Here is a 16,866-nt window from a genome sequence, read left to right as displayed (position 1 = left end):
AAAAGGTAGTAATAATTTTATCTATACAATGTCCTCTACCAAGTCTGAACAAAGAGTTTAATGATAAAAAACCTTTTAAACTGCATCTGTCATATAAAACCAAACAAAATCCTAAAGACTATTGGAGACTAACAAAGTTGCATCATTAAGCCTGTGTGTGTGTATGCGCGCGCGCCCATCAGGATTGATCAGTTGCTCAGAATGGTTCACTGCACATTCTCGGAGGCAGAAAGTGCTTGCTGTAATGCCAAGTAATAAAGGCACATTTGTCAGCTCTACTTAAATCAGCTTTGGAGAGTGTTTTTTATATACATAATGTGTGTGGGTTCACGATATAATATTTTGCAAGGGGTGTATTTAGTTATCATACAAATAACAGCACTAGCTGTGTCTAGGAGTGGAATGCAGGCAGTATTTTGTGTATCTCCATGCACAATGCTGCCAGGGCTTCTCATACAAGGGCCAAAATTTTCAAATACATGTGCCTAAAGGTAGGCACCCAAATCTGTATTTAGAGACCTTAATAAATGACCTGATTTTCAGGGGTGCAGCTTGCAGCAGCTGCCATGTAAGTTAATGTGGATGGCAGGTGTGCAACCCCTCAGAAAATCAGGCCATTTTTTTGGGTGCTTACATATGAACTTTGAGTTTCTAAGTCAGCCTAATTGCCAGGAAATGCCCAGCCTAATGGTCATAGACAAATATAAGGAAAATAACTAAATTACATTATGTTGCACTTTGCCATGTGTACACAACTCATTCTGTTTGATAATCTGAATCTTTGTCTGGCTGTTAAAGACTAGCGCAAAAGGGTGACATAGTCCCACTATTCCATTAATTTTATAGCATTAAGCGTAATGAAAAAAAAGCTGCTTTCTGCAATTGTTTGGTTATTTAAAAAACCCCAACCTCATTCCTAGGGAATTTCAAAATAACTAAGCCTCCTTTACTTCCTCTAGATGATGCTGCCAGGGCTTTCCTTGAAGCACTGGCAGAGGAAAAACCCCATGTAAAGCCATATTTTACTAAAACAATCCTGGACATAGAAGTTGTGGAAGGAAGTGCTGCTAGATTTGACTGCAAAATTGAAGGTACTTTAAATTAATGTCTGTGTCATCATTTTGCTTTCTCCCCTCCCCTGTCATTTCTCTGTATTGCTCCATCATGCTTTTTTGCTTTAGTTCCCTTCAGCTTTGCCATTATGTGCACACTTACAGCATGGAACATGTTGCAATAATAGAATATATTTTGAGCCACTTGGTGATCTCCCATGCTTGCCATGAAAAAGAAACCAGCTTCTACAGAGCTCCCATGGGCAAGTCACTTAATCTTTCTCCATGGCTAAGATCCCTACCTCATAGAGGGATTGTAAGGGTAAATTAATTAATGTTGGTAAGTGCTCAGATACTGCAATGAAGGGGGCAATGGATGGATGGAATAGATTAGTGTCCTGTGGTAGGGCTCCCAACTCACAATGGATCAGTACTGGCTTCCTGGCACTCCTGCCCTTTACTGATTTGTTTAAACAGGGAGCCATTATTGGGTCTTTACTTAGCACTTTGCTGATGCAGCAGGTAAGAGAATAGTCTGAGAACCTGTGTTCTCCTGTTTACAATAGGGAGCTGCTCATGCAGTACAGTTGTGCTGGAACTGTTTGCTTTCAGCAGTCTGAGACACTCACATTGGGATGGATAATCAGGAGGGTGTGATGGGGGCCTTAGATGTGTAACAGGAGAGGAGAGTTCTTCTCTATCTTCTTCTTCCTCACCAAATTGCTGGTCTCTTTCTCAGAGAGACAAGAGAAGAGATAGGGAAGAAGCAAATGAGGAGTTTCCTCTCCCCAGGAAAGGAGTAGAGAGCTCTCCTCAAGCTGGAGAGGGAAGTGCCCTGCAGAACGGGGGTGAGAATAGTGTGGAAAGCGGGGTCAAAAAAGACACATGAGGGCAGATATATGCTTCCGATTCCTTTCCTTCTGTCCCCTATAGAGATCTGTACCAACATGACTACTTTTTCCAGGCCCCCACTTAGTCAATCTGATTAATCTCAGATTGGCCTGGGTTCTATTACTGGGGTGAGATCTTCAACCCCACTGTGATCCCTTTGTGTTGGATAAAAGGGCCTGAGCAGTGTAAATGGGTTCCAGAAGTCCTGGATCTAATGTGTGGAGAATTCCCCTGGCCATGAGTATTGCAATACTGTCTTCCAAAGACCCCCTCAAAAGCCCTGGCACAGGGGCATGCTAGGCACAGGTTGGACATGCTGAGGACAGGTGGGGCCATAGCACTTAGCACTTCAGAGATTCTGAGCAGCTTTACTGCCCATAAGGCAGCATGAGAAGGCTGCCCTAACCTAGAGGCACAGCACACAATCTCATCCCTCTGGTATTTAAATCTCCGTGTTGGAGATTGTTAAGACTGCAAGCGCTGTGAATGCTTCATGTCCTAATAGGGAACCTCAAGTCTCTCATTAGGGACCCCTACTAGTTGATGACTGAGCTGCTGTGAAAAGCTTTCTTCTTTCATTAGAAAATAGTGACAAGTCAAATTAGTGAATGCTTCCACTGTTAATTTCAAATTTTTGTTTTTTGTAGGGAAGTGGCAGCAGACAACTGTAGATATTAAAAAGTAGTTGTTACTTTTAATATATGTTCATTAGAGTTCAGTAGAACTACTCGTGTGCTTAAATATAAGCATATGCATAAATCTATGTGGGATTGGGGCCTAAAACATTTACAGGTTAATAGCATTTAGTGTCTTGGCTTATTGCAGCTGCTGTTCTTTCCCACTGTCACAGGCTACCCTGACCCTGAGGTAATCTGGTACAAAGATGACCAATCTATTAAAGAGTCTCGTCACTTCCAGATAGATTATGATGAGGATGGGAACTGTTCTTTGACTATTTCTGAAGTTTGTGGGGACGATGATGCCAAATACACCTGCAAAGCTGTTAATAGCCTTGGGGAAGCAACTTGTACCGCAGAACTCCTTGTGGAAACAATGGGAAAAGAAGAAGAGGAGGAGGAAGAGGAAGAAGAAGAATGAAACAAGACTCAAAGGAGAAGATATTTGAAAAATCACATTATAAAGACTATATCTCTAAAGCTCAGAAAACCAAGTTATTAAAAACACCTAGTGTGATACATCATTAGGGGGGAAGGTGTTGTTTTTTCAGCATTATCAGTTGATACCTGTTTGTTTTATTTATGGGCATTAAGTGGAAACAGCAGGCACTTTAAGTTGCTATGGTGATTGGATTTAGTTTAAGTAAGTCGGTTGTTGCCCAGCCTATTTTTAATGTGAAAGTATCATACTAACCTACGATTATAACCTGCATTTATAAATACCCTATTTATTGAGCTCATTCATTTGCACCGTCACTCTCATCAACCAATACTATAGCTGTGGTGGCTCCCTGAGATCTACATTTATCTCTATGCCCAGAAATCTTTTATCAAACACACACAAAGATTCTTTTGGTCTTAATACAATTGAACCCTCCCATAGTAAAGTCATTCTTCACATAAGTTAACTATGAGGGAAGGTTACACTATAACCAGCATTGCAGTTTGCACGCTGTAATAAAATGAAACAATCTTAGTCTTTCCTCCTCTTTAAAATAGTTTCACTGTCTGACCTTTACACACACTTAGCTCTTCCAATTTGCTATTAGTGTATTACTAATTCCACTAATCCTAGACCTCCATGAGTTTGTATGAGCTGATATTTCTTTCCTCACCTTTAACCAAGTGATTTAACTTCTCTACTTTCTCTTGAGGTGTCTGTTACCCTGGTACAGATACATATGTCTGCTTCAGAAACAAACTGAAAATTTAAAGAACCAGAAACCTTGCAGTTGTGCTTGTCATTTTAATAAAGATTCATAGTTCATATAAGTGCTGCTAGGAACTATAGGTTATTGTACATCCATTAACTTTTATCTGTGTGTGGAAACCTAGTTTAGTTAAAAATGTACTTGTACTTAATCTGGCCATTATAAAACAGATCTCAACTGATGATTAGCTGGAAATTGCCACAGATTTTTGGAGTAGCCAAAAAAAAAAGTAGTTTGGATTACAAACTTCTTTATGCCAAGCAATTACCAAAGAATGTGCTTGACAGTCTAGTTTTCATCTTGAGCCTGTCAGGAAGGCTGATGTCCTCAAAACATTTTTGCAAAAAACAAAAACAAAAAAATCCAGAAAATGTTTTTCTTCTCAAAAGTGATTAATGCACTCAGACTGAGTAACTTTCCTTTCCTCTCACACTATTGGCACTTGTTAATTCTTTTTGTTCAAGAGTAATATCAGAGGCCATACGATGATATGCATAATCCAATGAGAATACATTTCCAGTATCTGTACATCATTCCAAATGTATGTTTTTTTCCTTTTTTCCACTAGAGTACAACAATTTTAAATTTCAAGGAGTACCTTTAAAAAAAAACAACTTAACTTAGTTCCACAAATTAAAGTATCAAGTGTACTTTTATACAGATGTATATGATATCAACTTTAGGATGTTTGATATTACCTAGTTTTGTGTTTTATATTATTTGCTCTTCTACATGTCTTTAAAGTAAAATCAAGGTCAACTAATGTGGATCACACAATGTTTTTTTAAATAACTGCTTAGCTCTTTGTTGCTAGGTTCAATTTGCCAGCACCAGCATGTCTTTTCCTTTTAAATGGGTAAAGAACTCTTGTTATACTAAACACAATATTGCCACTACTCCTTATAAGGAAAGGTTTTTTAAATCTGATTTAGAGCATACAGAGTTTTCCTCACATGTTTTAAATGTGTTTAGGTAACAATGGGGTGTCTTTTGTACCTTAATAAAATATGCAAATGTTTTCCCATTTTGTTAAACCATCAGAATTGGGAGAAATGAGAACACTACAGCTGTAGTTACTCACGATTTTTAAATAAATAATACCACAAAGCATGCTGTTTGTATAATCAATGCAGACTCCAGTTTATTCACCCAGGCTGAGGAAGGCAAACAGGATCTCTCCTGATTCTCTCCTATACAGAGATCTACTTAGCACAGGAATGGGGGGAAGAAAGAGTGGCAGGGGTTATGCCTCCGATTCTCATGGTGCATCTGCTACCCGTTCAGGCCTATGGAGATAAATTAGAGCTAGTAGGAGCTGCACTAATTTACACCACTGGCTATAATCACTATGGGACCATAAATTAGAGAATTTGCAGAGCATGGGCTGGAGGAACTTCTCAATTGGCCAGTTAGGGCCAACTTCTAGCACTTTGTGCTACTTCAACAGCTCAAAATGGCTGGAACAGGAGGAGAGAATCTGTCCCAAAGTTCAGACAAGTGTATGTGTAGATTAGGGTGACCAGATAGCAAGTGTGAAAAATCAGGACACTTTTTTTTTGGAGGGGGGGAGGCGAGGGTTGTTGCTTATATAAGACAAAGCCCCATATATCGGGACATCTGGTCACCCTAGTGTAGATATATAAAAAAGTTATGCTCCTGCAAGCTGTGAAGTCAAGCATATTTACCACTTGTGGTTCCTTTTCATGAAAGAACGTATACAATTCTCTAACGTATGATAATAGTCCAGGCACCATGCAGAACATGCCCAAGATAAAACTCAATGTGTTCGAGAAATATTCCAACTGTTTTTATAGAAATGCATATCTTAAGCAATACTTTAACATTCGAGAAGCAGTGGTGATTTGAAGAATCAGGGCCTAAACAGACTTATGCATGTGCTTAACTTTATTCATTGAGTCAGAGACTACTCATTTACTTCAAGGTAAACATTTGCAGGATTGGAGTTTTAGATGAGGCTTCTGCTGATGCATCCACCTGCAACAGTACAGCTGATGCCTCATGCTCCAAGGCACGGTTCCTTGCACAGACTCGCTCACTTTACACCTGCTTCTATTTTCTCTGCCTCAAATTCAACTCTCCTCACTTAAAGCACAAAAAAATCCTGGAGGCTGGAATAGTGGCCACTGCCTTCTGCTACTTCCATGCAAAGACTCCATTGTATGGCCACCCCTGCTTGCCCAGAAAGAAGATATCACAGGACTTAAATGGTACAGTTCTCCAGTCTTTAGTGAATTTCACCCTCTGAAACCATAGGAACAAAAAAGAAAGCATTTTGAAAGACATTTGCCTACACCAGGGTTTTCAACCTTTTTTCATTTGCAGATCCCTAAAAAATTTGAAAGGGAGGTGCAGATCCCTTTGAAAAGCTTAGACATAGTCTCCTGACACCCTGGGTTTGGTGGACCACAGTTGAAAATCACTGTTCTATGGCAACAACAACATTTCATAGACCCCTTATACATAGTCTGTGGATCCGCATGGATCCACGGACTTCAGGTTGAAAACCACTGGCCTACACCATTAATGACCCAACAGAGCCTTATTCCTAGACCTCACTGAAATTTCTTTACATATTTAGTTAAAGAATCCATGCTATAACTATTATTGCCTTAAAAACTGATGTTTTTGTAAGTCTTCTTTAAGGTCCTTGAGCCAAATTGCCTTTAGATATATGCACATAGCGCACTGAATTCAGTGGGAGTTGTATTTGTTTATGTGAAAGCAGACTTTGGACTTTGCTCATGCTGTATCTATGAGACAATGTCGTGTGTGTGCATGTATCTATACTGTAGACACTAATTTTCTCATAAAGCAGCCACACTATAAAGCACCTGTAGCATAGAAGATAAAGTGAGAACTACAGTGGGAGACTGAAGTAATTCCATAAAATATTTATAATTTCAGTAAAAGAAAGGATTTAATTTTCTCCCTTCATTGCTGTACTTTGTAAATTAAAAAATAAGAATCTGGTAATATAAAACAAATAGTTATACTAGGTCTAACGAGCCACTGAAAGTTGTGGAGTGAGATCAAGAAGAGAGATTTTACCTTTTATTTTTAAAAATTGCATTAAAAAGTCATATATCATTCTATTGAATGAATGGATTATACTTTTTTTTTAAATAAAAGAGTAACTGTGCATTTTATTCCATAATCCACATTTCAGTCCTCTGCTGGTCTCTCAAGCAGATCCACATGGGCACCTGCTCCAAACCCAGCTGAAGTTAAATGTGGGTTCTGCCCATAGATCAGGCTAAGCCATTAGTGGTTAGAGGACTGGGAGTCAGGCAACCTAGAGTCTAGTCCCAACTCTGCCCTTGACTTTAAGGGCTTGGCTACACTTGAGAGTTAGAGCGCATTAAAGCAGCCCCAGGTGCCCTAACTCCTGACCCGTCCACACTGGCAAGGCACTTAGAGCACCTGGACTCTGCAGCTGGAGAGCTGCTGGTACTCCACCTCCACGAGAAGCATAACACTTGCTGTGCCCCGGCTGGAGCGATGCGGTGCCAGTGTGAATGAGGTGTTGCATTATTGCGCTCTGATTGAGCTCCGGAAACGTCCCATAATCCCCTTAAGTCAAGTGGCCACTCTTGTCATTGTTTTGAACTCGCTGTAGGAATGCAGGTGTGCCCTTTCAAAGCTCCATTTCTGACAGCTGGCTGCTTATCTGCTCTGGGACAAAGGAACCATTACTGAGGAATGCTGCATGCTTTGAGTGAGTGAGAGAGAGGCGGGGAGCAGGAGGAGGTCTGCTGCTCTCTGAACTTACAAGACAGCATGCTGATGCTCTCAGCCCTGCAAAAACCCACTCTCTCTCCTACCACATACACACAACACACTCCCTGTCATGCTCCACCCCTCTCTGCATTTGAAAAGCACCCCTTGCAGCCACTTGCATGCTGGGATAGCTATCACAATGCACTGCTCTTTGTGGTCTTGCAAGAGCTGGTAATGTGGCCACGGCAGCGTACTTCCAGCTGAGAGTGTAAATACTCTGCAGCGTTTTCCCTGCTGTGGTCCCTGAAGGCTGGTTTAACTCCCAGCACTCTACAACTGCAAGTGTATTGTGTAACTGGGATGCCAGTCACTTAGCCACTCTGGCCCCATTCAAATCAGGACGTTGGCAATTGACTTGAATAGGACCAAAATTTCATCATTTATCTTCTCAGGTACAACGCTAACACCGTCTTTCTCCACCCGTGCAATGCACTTGGGGCTTCTCAGCAGACTACTCTATAAAGACAAAAAGAAAAGGAGTACTTGTGGCACCTTAGAGACTAACCAATTTATTTGAGCATGAGCTTTCGTGAGCTACAGCTCACTTCATCGGATGCATACTGTGGAAACTGCAGCAGACTTTATATATACACAGAGATCATGAAACAATACCTCCTCCATATTCTCTGTGTATATATAAAGTCTGCTGCAGTTTCCACAGTATGCATCCGATGAAGTGAGCTGTAGCTCACGAAAGCTCATGCTCAAATAAATTGGTTAGTCTCTAAGGTGCCACTGGTACTCCTTTTCTTTTTGCGAATACAGACTCACACGGCTGTTCCTCTGAAACCTGTCTATAAAGACAAAGCATCACTGTTTCCAACTCTTCCCGAATCTGGTAATATTTGATGTTTTTTCTTAAAGCCCCAACTCATGGAGTCATGTGACTACAGAAAAAGCTCAACCTTCCTTTAAAAACAGAGACGTGTCCAGCCCCTGGGGTTGCAGAGCAAAGCTTAAAGCATGAAACTTACCACGGCTGAATCTAGAAAGAAAAGACACAGAACCCCCAAGCACTAAACAGGGGAGGGGGGTGGTGTCATGGTTTTTAAATGCTCGGGAATGCAGGTTCCTATGACTCAGGGGGCGACAGCGCAGGGGTGGGGGCCACTCTCATCACGAGGAGTCCCCCCCCTCACAGGTCTCCCATTTGACACCAGGCTGCCGCTTGGCGGGAGCGGGCGGCAGCTCTGCCGTGGCCCGAGCTGGCGGCGGGCGCCTCAGCGCGCAGGGCCGGGAGGGGCCCGCCCCGCCGGGCGGAGAGGGGGAGGGGCGAGGGGCAGGGCCGCCGGGCGGCGGTTACTGGGCAGGGCGACAAACATGGCGGCGTCTGGGAGCAGCAGCGCTGGCCGGGCGGATAACGGCTACGGGAGCCAGCAGCCCCGGCGGAGGAAGGGCCCGGGCGCCCTGGCCACGACCTATCTGGTCATTTACAACGTGGTGATGACGGCGGGGTAAGACGGGGCGAGGCGAGGCGCGGCTCCCGCCTACTCTATCCGCAGGGTCCCGCGCTAGCCGGGGCGGACCCCGCATCCCCCGCCGGGGACGCCAACTCCCTCCCCCCGTGAGTCCGTAGTAGCCCCGGGACCCGGCCTCCTCCTGCCTAGCCTGGCCCCGGGGCACCAGCCTTCGCCCGCCGGGCCCTCGCTCCTTCGCCACCCCGGGTCTCGCCGAAGCGCTCCTCAGGGGCTGCCGCTCTCCAGCGGCTGCGGCGCTTGGCTGAGGGGCGGGTTTCAGAGCCGAGGTAGGGAGGGCAGGTGTCCGCCTTCCTCAGCCCGGAGCCCCACCTCTAGAAACCGCCCTTCTGTCCCGAGGAGAAGCTGTTCGCGGGTGCAGCCAAATCCGCCCTGACAGGAGGTTTGGGGCGGATTCTTCATCGCTGACCATTTTTAAAGTCAAGATATTGGATGGTCTCCTAAAAGATCTGCCCTAGGAATTATTTGGGGGTGGGGGACGCTCTGTGGCCTGTGTTATACAGGAGGTCAGACTAGATCAGTGGTTTTCACGCTTTTTTCTGGGGGCCCAGTTGAAGAAAATTGTTGATGCCCCTGACCCAAGGGAGCTGGGGCGGAGGGGTTTGGGGTGTGGGAGGGGCTCAGGGCTGGGGCAGAGGGTTGGGGTGTGGTGGGTTGGGGTGCTGGAGTGGGGCTAGGAATGAGGGGTTCAGCGTGTGGGAGGGGGCTCTGGGCTGGGGCAGTGGGTTGGGGTGCTGGAGTGGGGCAGGGTTCTGGGCTGGGGGTGCAGGCTCTGCGCTGGGGATGAGGGGCTTAGGGTACAAGAGGGAGCTTTTGGTTTGGGGGGCTCAAGGCTGGGCCAGGGAGCTGGGTTGGGGGTGCAGGCTTGAGGGTGGGGCCAGGGATGAGGGGGTTGGAGTGCAGGAAGGGGCTCCAAGTTTGGGGGCTCAGGGCTGGGGCAGGGAATTGGGGTGCAGGCTTACCTCTGGTGGCTCCCGGTCAGTGGCGCAGATGGGGTGCAGAGGCAGGCTTCCCGCCTGTCCTGGCTCCTGTCCTGGCTCCACGGACCACGCTGTGCCCTAGTGTGGAGATGGTGCTTGGGGTGGGGACAGCGCATGGAGCCCTGTGGTCCCTGTGCCTACGATCTGGACCTGTTGCTAGCTGCTTCCAGCTAGGGATTACTAGTTTTACTACTAGTTTTTACTGGCTGCCCGCAAGGGTCCCTGGGTGCTGAGCAAGGCAACCCAGTGCCTTTCATTCCGCAACCCAGTACTGGGTTGTGACCCAAACCACTGGACTAGATCATCACAATGGTCCTGTCTGACCTTGGAGTCTCCAAAATAATAAATAAGTGATGACTGGGGACTGTCAAAATGGGCCAATTTGAGTGAGACCTTTTTTTAAAAAGAGATTTTAGGATCTTGCTGAAACATACACAGAGTGAAAATCTTCCTTTGCAAGGAGGAAGGACTTGGGGAGGGAGCCTAAAAATGAACCCTAAATAAGGGATCTTCCAGATAACTGAGACTTGGTCTGTGTGATGCCGGGCAAACAAATCTGACAGATCTTGCTCCTTTGGAGGAAGATGCTCTCATTTATGGTTAGTGCTCATGAGGTTTCAAGTACCTCCCTTTTGTGATGAAACTTATCTTGTTACATGTTTCAGCAGGACACAGAGTGCAATGCTTATTTTTAAATCTTTATTAAAATAGTCTCATGTCAGCACACATCACTGATGGTGAAGCTGGTGGATTTCAACTTGCTGGATGATTTTACTTTCCCTTAGGCATCGGTGTACTACAAGAGGGTCCAACCCACATCAGGCATGCAAAGCTATGCATGAGAATAAATCTATTGTGAAATGTATAATGTATGCACATTTATGATATAAACTGTGATTACCTAATGGACAGAAAAATTTCTGTCTTCCTTTCTGGTATAATTAAACTGTTTGTTTCATAAATGTGCTATTATATGAGCAGTAAATAAAATACACAGCTGTAAGTCAGGAGCTCTGGTTTTCTTTCCATTTTGCTGTGATGTTCCTATATGACTTTAGCTAAATTAATCTCTCTGAGCTTGTTACTCCCCATTTTACGGATGCAAAAACACTTGCCTGAATCATGGGGCTGCTGTGAACTTTAATTCATTTGTTTGTAAAGTGCCTTGAGAGCCCCTTATGAATTTTGTAGAAATGCAAAGTTGTTACATTCACATACACACAAATTTTATTAAAATGCAACAATTACTTTCTACACCTTAAAAAACAAACACACAAGTGGGAGGATATCTGGAAGTAAATAGCTAAAGGATTAGACGTTTCCCTGCTGCCATATAATTCTTTATCACTTGTTCTAACCTCCTTTTCTGATTTTTTTGCCTAACTTTCCAGGTAACTGCACACTCATGAGGTGTGGCATGCAAAATTTCAGGAGGGCTGTTTTTGCTTTGGGGAAGCTTGTGGCAGTGGAATGAAGAAGCATAGCTCAATGGTTAGGGCACTAGCTTAGAATTTGGAATTAAAACCAAGTCCCCAGATAGAATTCCTGTGAGACCTTGGGCAAGTCTCTGTTCCTCAGTTTCCCCATCTGAAAAATGAGGATAATAGTTCTTGTCTACCTCACAGGAGGGTGTTGTGGGGATGACTATCATAAAGACTGTGAGGTGCTCAATACTATGGTGAAGGAGACTGTATAAGTACCCAAGGTAGATAATTTTATTTTTTTTAATGGAGTTAGTTTCAGACTGTATAATTACATATATATTAAAGGGATGAGAGTTAAATATTTTTTAAGTACCTTACCTGTTAGTAACATCTTTTTTTAGAACAGAATGAGTGTTGATCAAAACTTGATTTTCATGTTTGTTTTGTGTTTCTCTGAACTTAGACCCCAGGGATGGGGAACCTTTTTTGTGTCATGGGCTGTTGACCCACAGAAAAAAATAAATTGCGGACCACTAACCTACTCAGGGGGACGCAGAGGCTCAGGGTTTCCCTCTTCAGTGGGCCGGATGAAATTAATCAATGGGCCAGATCTGGGCTGTGGGTTCCCCATCACTGACTTAGACAGTGAACATAGATTAGTCCCTTTTAGGCTTATTTATTAGTCAGTGTCTAATTTTTTTTGCACGTTCTCCTACATCAACACAATGCTGCATTATTGGATTCCCAAAAAATTTTGTGGTGTGGGGAGGAAGGAATAGGAGAAACATTTCTGTAGGTTGAGGTTTTCTAAATAATTTTTACTTACCTAATTTCAGTCCATATATGACCTGATGGTCTCTTTTGGCAGACAGACAAACCCCACAAAATAGAGAAGAATCTGTTAATGTTTTAATTTTGTTTTGTAACTGAATGTTACAATATAAAAAAGTTTTTCCTAAAAGTGGCTGTTAAGTTGTTCTAAAGAATGCCAGTAAGGATTTTTTTTTTTAATGTGGCTACAGCTTTGTGGGCATATGAGGGATAATGGAGGAACTTTCATTTTAAGCTCTTTACGAAACAAAAAAGTGACAGTCTCTCTCATAAAGTGCCATGGTTGCTCTTCTATTCCTGGGGGAATTCTGTGCCAAAAAAATTGAAGTGTGCCCACAATATTTTAAAATTCTGTATATTTTATTTAAAATAACAATATAATCATGCCAGTTTCAGTTATTTTGGTAATTTATTTCAAAATACCTGTCAGCAACTATGTCTTTAACAATACTGACACACACAAAAATTCCCCCAAGAGTAACAAGATAAAAAGTTTGGGGACCACTGTCATAGGGATTTCTTTAACTCATCTCCCCCCGCCCTTACTCCTGTCTACCCCCTCGGGACTGGGAGCAGGGTTATGGCTCTGGGACGAGCGGGGGGGATGTGAACAGGGGTAAGGGGGACAAGGCTGGGGCCACATCTGGGGGCGGGGCCAAGAGTGGAGCCTCAGCTGGGGACTTGGGCATGGGGCCGGTAGCCGGGGCCTCCCGCAGAGGCTGGCCCAGGCCTCAGCCACCCCTTCCACCCTCCCACCCCCCCGAATGTTCCTCAGCATGCCCCACAGTTTGGGGACCTCTGCTCTATGACAACCCAGTTCCTGTTTTTCTGCACCCTCCCCACCAGAGCCCAGCCAGGGGGCTAGACACTCACACCCCCTCCCCTCAGAGCCCAACCATGGGGTGCCCCCCCAGCCCGGACACCCACACCCTCCCCGAGCCTAGCTGTGCCTCCCCCCCGCCCTCCCTCAGCCTAGACACTCACACCCCCTCCACCCACAGAGCCCAGCTACGGGGCTGCTCTAGCCCAGCCACTCATACCTCCTGCCTTCCCAGAGATCCAGTAGGAGAGAGAGCCTGATGCTGGGTCCTGGGCTTGTACAGAGTTTCCTGCACACGGCCTCCTTCCTTCAGGGCATGCCAGGAACTGCAGCTGCTGGGAACCCTCCAGCTCCCTCCCCCAGCGGTATCTTCTATTTGAGTTTAGGTCAAGAATAAACAGCAGGAGCAGATGAACTCTTAAAAGAATAAAGATCCTGTTTACATGCTGAAGTTCCTATTCATGCCTCCCTCCCACACCAAATAAGCCCCATGTGAAGGAAAAGGCCACAGAAAATTCTATAGAACCATTTCTAAATAAAAGAGCTCACCATGAGGCCTCAGAAATGCTTTAAAAATTAGATATCTAGAATTAGAAATGAATGGGAGGAGCCAAAAACAGGGCACAGATCCGTTCAGCTGTCTGGTTGGAATCCAGAACAGCTCAATGGTTGCAGCCATCTTTCACTGTTTTTGTGCTATATGTTAAAAGGTTTGGTGGTCTTAATCTGTTTTCTGGTGAATGGATGTCCAGATCAACAAAACCCATCTTTACATTAGTTAACACATGAGTGGCCATGGGAGGCAGAGTATTGGGTTGACATGAATCCTTAACTTCTCCCAGTCCTTAAGGTGGGGGGCCCTTCTAGTTGGTGTTGAGGCATAATGGCGAAGCTTACAAGGTTGCTACCTAAACTGTACCAGTTCAGTGGCTAAACAGAGAACTTGGAATACATCAATTTTGAGGCTTTTGCATGTATACAAAGGATAGCATCGATCTTTGAATGGGAAAGGAAGATAAAGGGAGCAATCAGTTGAGAAGCTTGGGCACAGCATAAGATCTGTGTGGGATGAAAGGAAGTTGAGGACAGAAATACTAAGTGCTTAAAAAAAGAAGCTTTAATTTTGGGCAGATTATTACTTTCAACACTAAACACATTTTAAAATATAGTCATTTATAATTAAAAGAGACTATCATTGAAATCATTGAAATCATTGTACCTCACAGCGTTTCTAAAATCATCCATCCAGTAAAGGGGAGAGCAAAAAGCAGGAAAAGGGATGGAGCTACTTTGGAACCCCATGTACTTTACCAGTTGCTTGATATGGGTGGAATCTGAGTCTGCTGTAGGGGAATCTGTTGTTGTGCCACCACGCGTAACCTGAAGCTTTAGCTCAGTTTCTCAACAAACCTGAAGGATATGAGAGAGAAACAGGCATTTACAGGTATAAACAAGACAATATCAACTTTGACAATTACTAGTTTCAAAGGGAATCCTTGTGTGTTGCAGAGGATAATCTTATTGGTATTACAGTAACATACTGGCATATTTCAAATGGCAATCTTTTGAATAGCTAAATAACCTAACTCTTTACATATAGTAAATGCTTAGTTTATTAAGGCATTGTTCCCATTTTCTAAAAATAGTGGAGATTGAAATAAAATAGCTTTTTAAATTGCACCAATAAATGCTACTCCGTACACATTTTTGGGCCTCAAGGTTCTTTTATTTGGATATTGAAAAGCCTGTGTATTATAACATTAAAAATAAAGTGTAAAAAAAAAAAAAGGTTGATGTTTACCATTGAAGTTGGAATGATGTATGTACACAGTAACATAACATTTAAGGACAAAAAACCTCTTAACCTCTACTTCGCAAATAAACAAGGATAGTAGAAAAATAAAGAAATACTCTCACAGTTCATGCAATGTCTTCAATACCTTTCCATGTGTAAAATCATATTACATACTCAAAAAACTGTATCAGCTCTGTGCTTATCTGCACACTTAGCCTCAGTCTATCAACTAAAGGCTTGTCTACACTTGAAACAGCACAGCTGAGGCGCTTCAGTGTAGACACTATACCTACACCGACAGGAGAAGTTCTCCCACTGGCATAGGTAATCCATCTCTTTGAGAGACAGTAAGTAGGTTGATGGAAGAATTTTTATGTCAGCGTAGTGCTGTCTACACTGGAGATTAGGTTAGTTTAGCTACATCGCTCAGGAGTGTGGATTTTTCACATCCCTGAGCAATGTAAGGTGTGTTACCCTAACTTTTTAGTGTTGACCAGGCCTATAACACCACTTTCTTCTTCACATCCTGCAAAAATCAATCTTAAATTAAAATTCACTGTGTTTTTGTCTGTTAATGTTGTAGTTTATAAAGCTGTTGGGCCAGCATGGGGATACACAAATGTCTTGGCTTTTCATACATCTCTCAGCGCTGCAGAACTGAACTCCCCAGGAGCCTTGCTTTCTGCTGAGTTCACACTGCCCTGAAATTTGAGTTCCTCAGTATCTATGTCCCTCGCTGTCCTGCAGAGCATAGGATCTCTGCAGGCTTATTGGATTTCTGTCTGAGGGACCCAATGAGACATTACACACTGATCAAAATTTCAAATCAGGGAAAGTTAATGACTTGTAACAAACAATTTAACCAATTTCAGATCTTGCAGAAAAGTTCTCCTTCGTCTTTAGAGTAAACTTGGCAATTTTCCTAACAAGTTATAGGTGAATTAAAATTAGGGTTTATGATTCAACCCTGGTTGCAACCTTAACTATGGATTCATTTATAGGATACCATAATAGTCTTTCTTGGAGTATTAAAAATATTTTATTACTTTGTCCATATTATTGAGAGAGATAATATGTGGTAATATTGTACTATGTGCGTCTTTCGTCTGCCATTTGTTTTTTAATTGAACATTATGCGGGTTCTTTTTCTGTCCTGAGGACTTTACTCACCAGGTTCAGTTTACCTAGAGGAACTTCTTTACCTGTAGCAGTTTCAGATAAAACTAAGAAATTAAAAATAAAGACTGACAGGCTGTCATGTACATTGAATGGGGAGGCTTATGATGAATGGGGAGGATTACATTGAATCACAACCCTAAAATGAATGTCTTTTAAAATTTAATTTCCTATTTATATGGCAGGCTTCATAAAGCTATAGTATTGTAAGATCTCTGAACATCAGTAAATATTTATTGTTTGGCTGCTTGATAATTACCAAGTAATTAAACCCTCTAAAAGGGCTCTATTATGTAAACTTGAAGACAACATTAATTTTAATGGCATGAACACCCCACAATAACTAAATTATAATTAAGGGTTATAAAGGGATAATTTTTATTTTTACCACGGTGTTAAGGATATTTTTGTATGCTCAGTACTAGTAAGATATTCAAAAAGTGCATAAGACTTAACTCTTAAAAAGTGATGGCTTGTATACATTCAAACTTTGACAGGTTTCAGAGTAGCAGCCATGTTAGTCTGTATCTGCAAAAAGAACAGGAGTACTTGTGGCACCTTAGAGACGAACAAATTTATTAGAGCATAAGCTTTTGTGGGCTACAGCTCACTTCATCGGACGCATAGAATGGAACATATAGTAAGAAACTTTGAAGTCTTTGCAGGATTTCAGGATGTTGGCCAACTGTTGACATTGTGCAGGATTGCTGTATGACTGTTAACTGAAACCTAGCTG

General features: G+C 43.0%; 2 protein-coding genes across 9 annotated transcripts in view; both read left to right on the top strand.

The window, feature by feature from the left end:
• MYLK (myosin light chain kinase) overlaps positions 1–4,941 on the top strand; it is a 335,337-nt gene extending 330,396 nt beyond the window's left edge. For all 7 annotated transcript variants that reach the window (XM_048869056.2, XM_048869054.2, XM_048869057.2 and 4 more), the window contains 2 exons: positions 960–1,091; positions 2,794–4,941. In XM_048869056.2, coding sequence (XP_048725013.1) covers positions 960–1,091; positions 2,794–3,041 — 380 coding nt within the window. In that variant the 3' untranslated portion in view covers positions 3,042–4,941. The remainder of the gene's footprint in view (positions 1–959; positions 1,092–2,793) is intronic.
• A 3,970-nt stretch (positions 4,942–8,911) lies between these two features.
• Positions 8,912–16,866, top strand: part of HACD2 (3-hydroxyacyl-CoA dehydratase 2) — a 43,565-nt gene continuing 35,610 nt past the window's right edge. The window contains exon 1 of one of the 2 annotated variants that reach the window (XR_007359104.2): positions 8,912–9,083. Coding sequence is in view for 1 of the 2 variants with exons in the window: in XM_048869078.2 (XP_048725035.1) it covers positions 8,950–9,083 (134 nt within the window). In the remaining variant the exon portion in view is untranslated. The remainder of the gene's footprint in view (positions 9,084–16,866) is intronic. The other variant, XM_048869078.2, reaches the window with a different exon arrangement.

The sequence above is a fragment of the Caretta caretta genome, chromosome 11 (genome assembly GCF_965140235.1).
Source record: "Caretta caretta isolate rCarCar2 chromosome 11, rCarCar1.hap1, whole genome shotgun sequence".
Taxonomy (NCBI): domain Eukaryota; kingdom Metazoa; phylum Chordata; order Testudines; family Cheloniidae; genus Caretta; species Caretta caretta.
The sequence above is the reverse complement of the archived record's forward strand: the minus strand, read 5'-3'. Positions and strand labels throughout refer to the sequence as shown.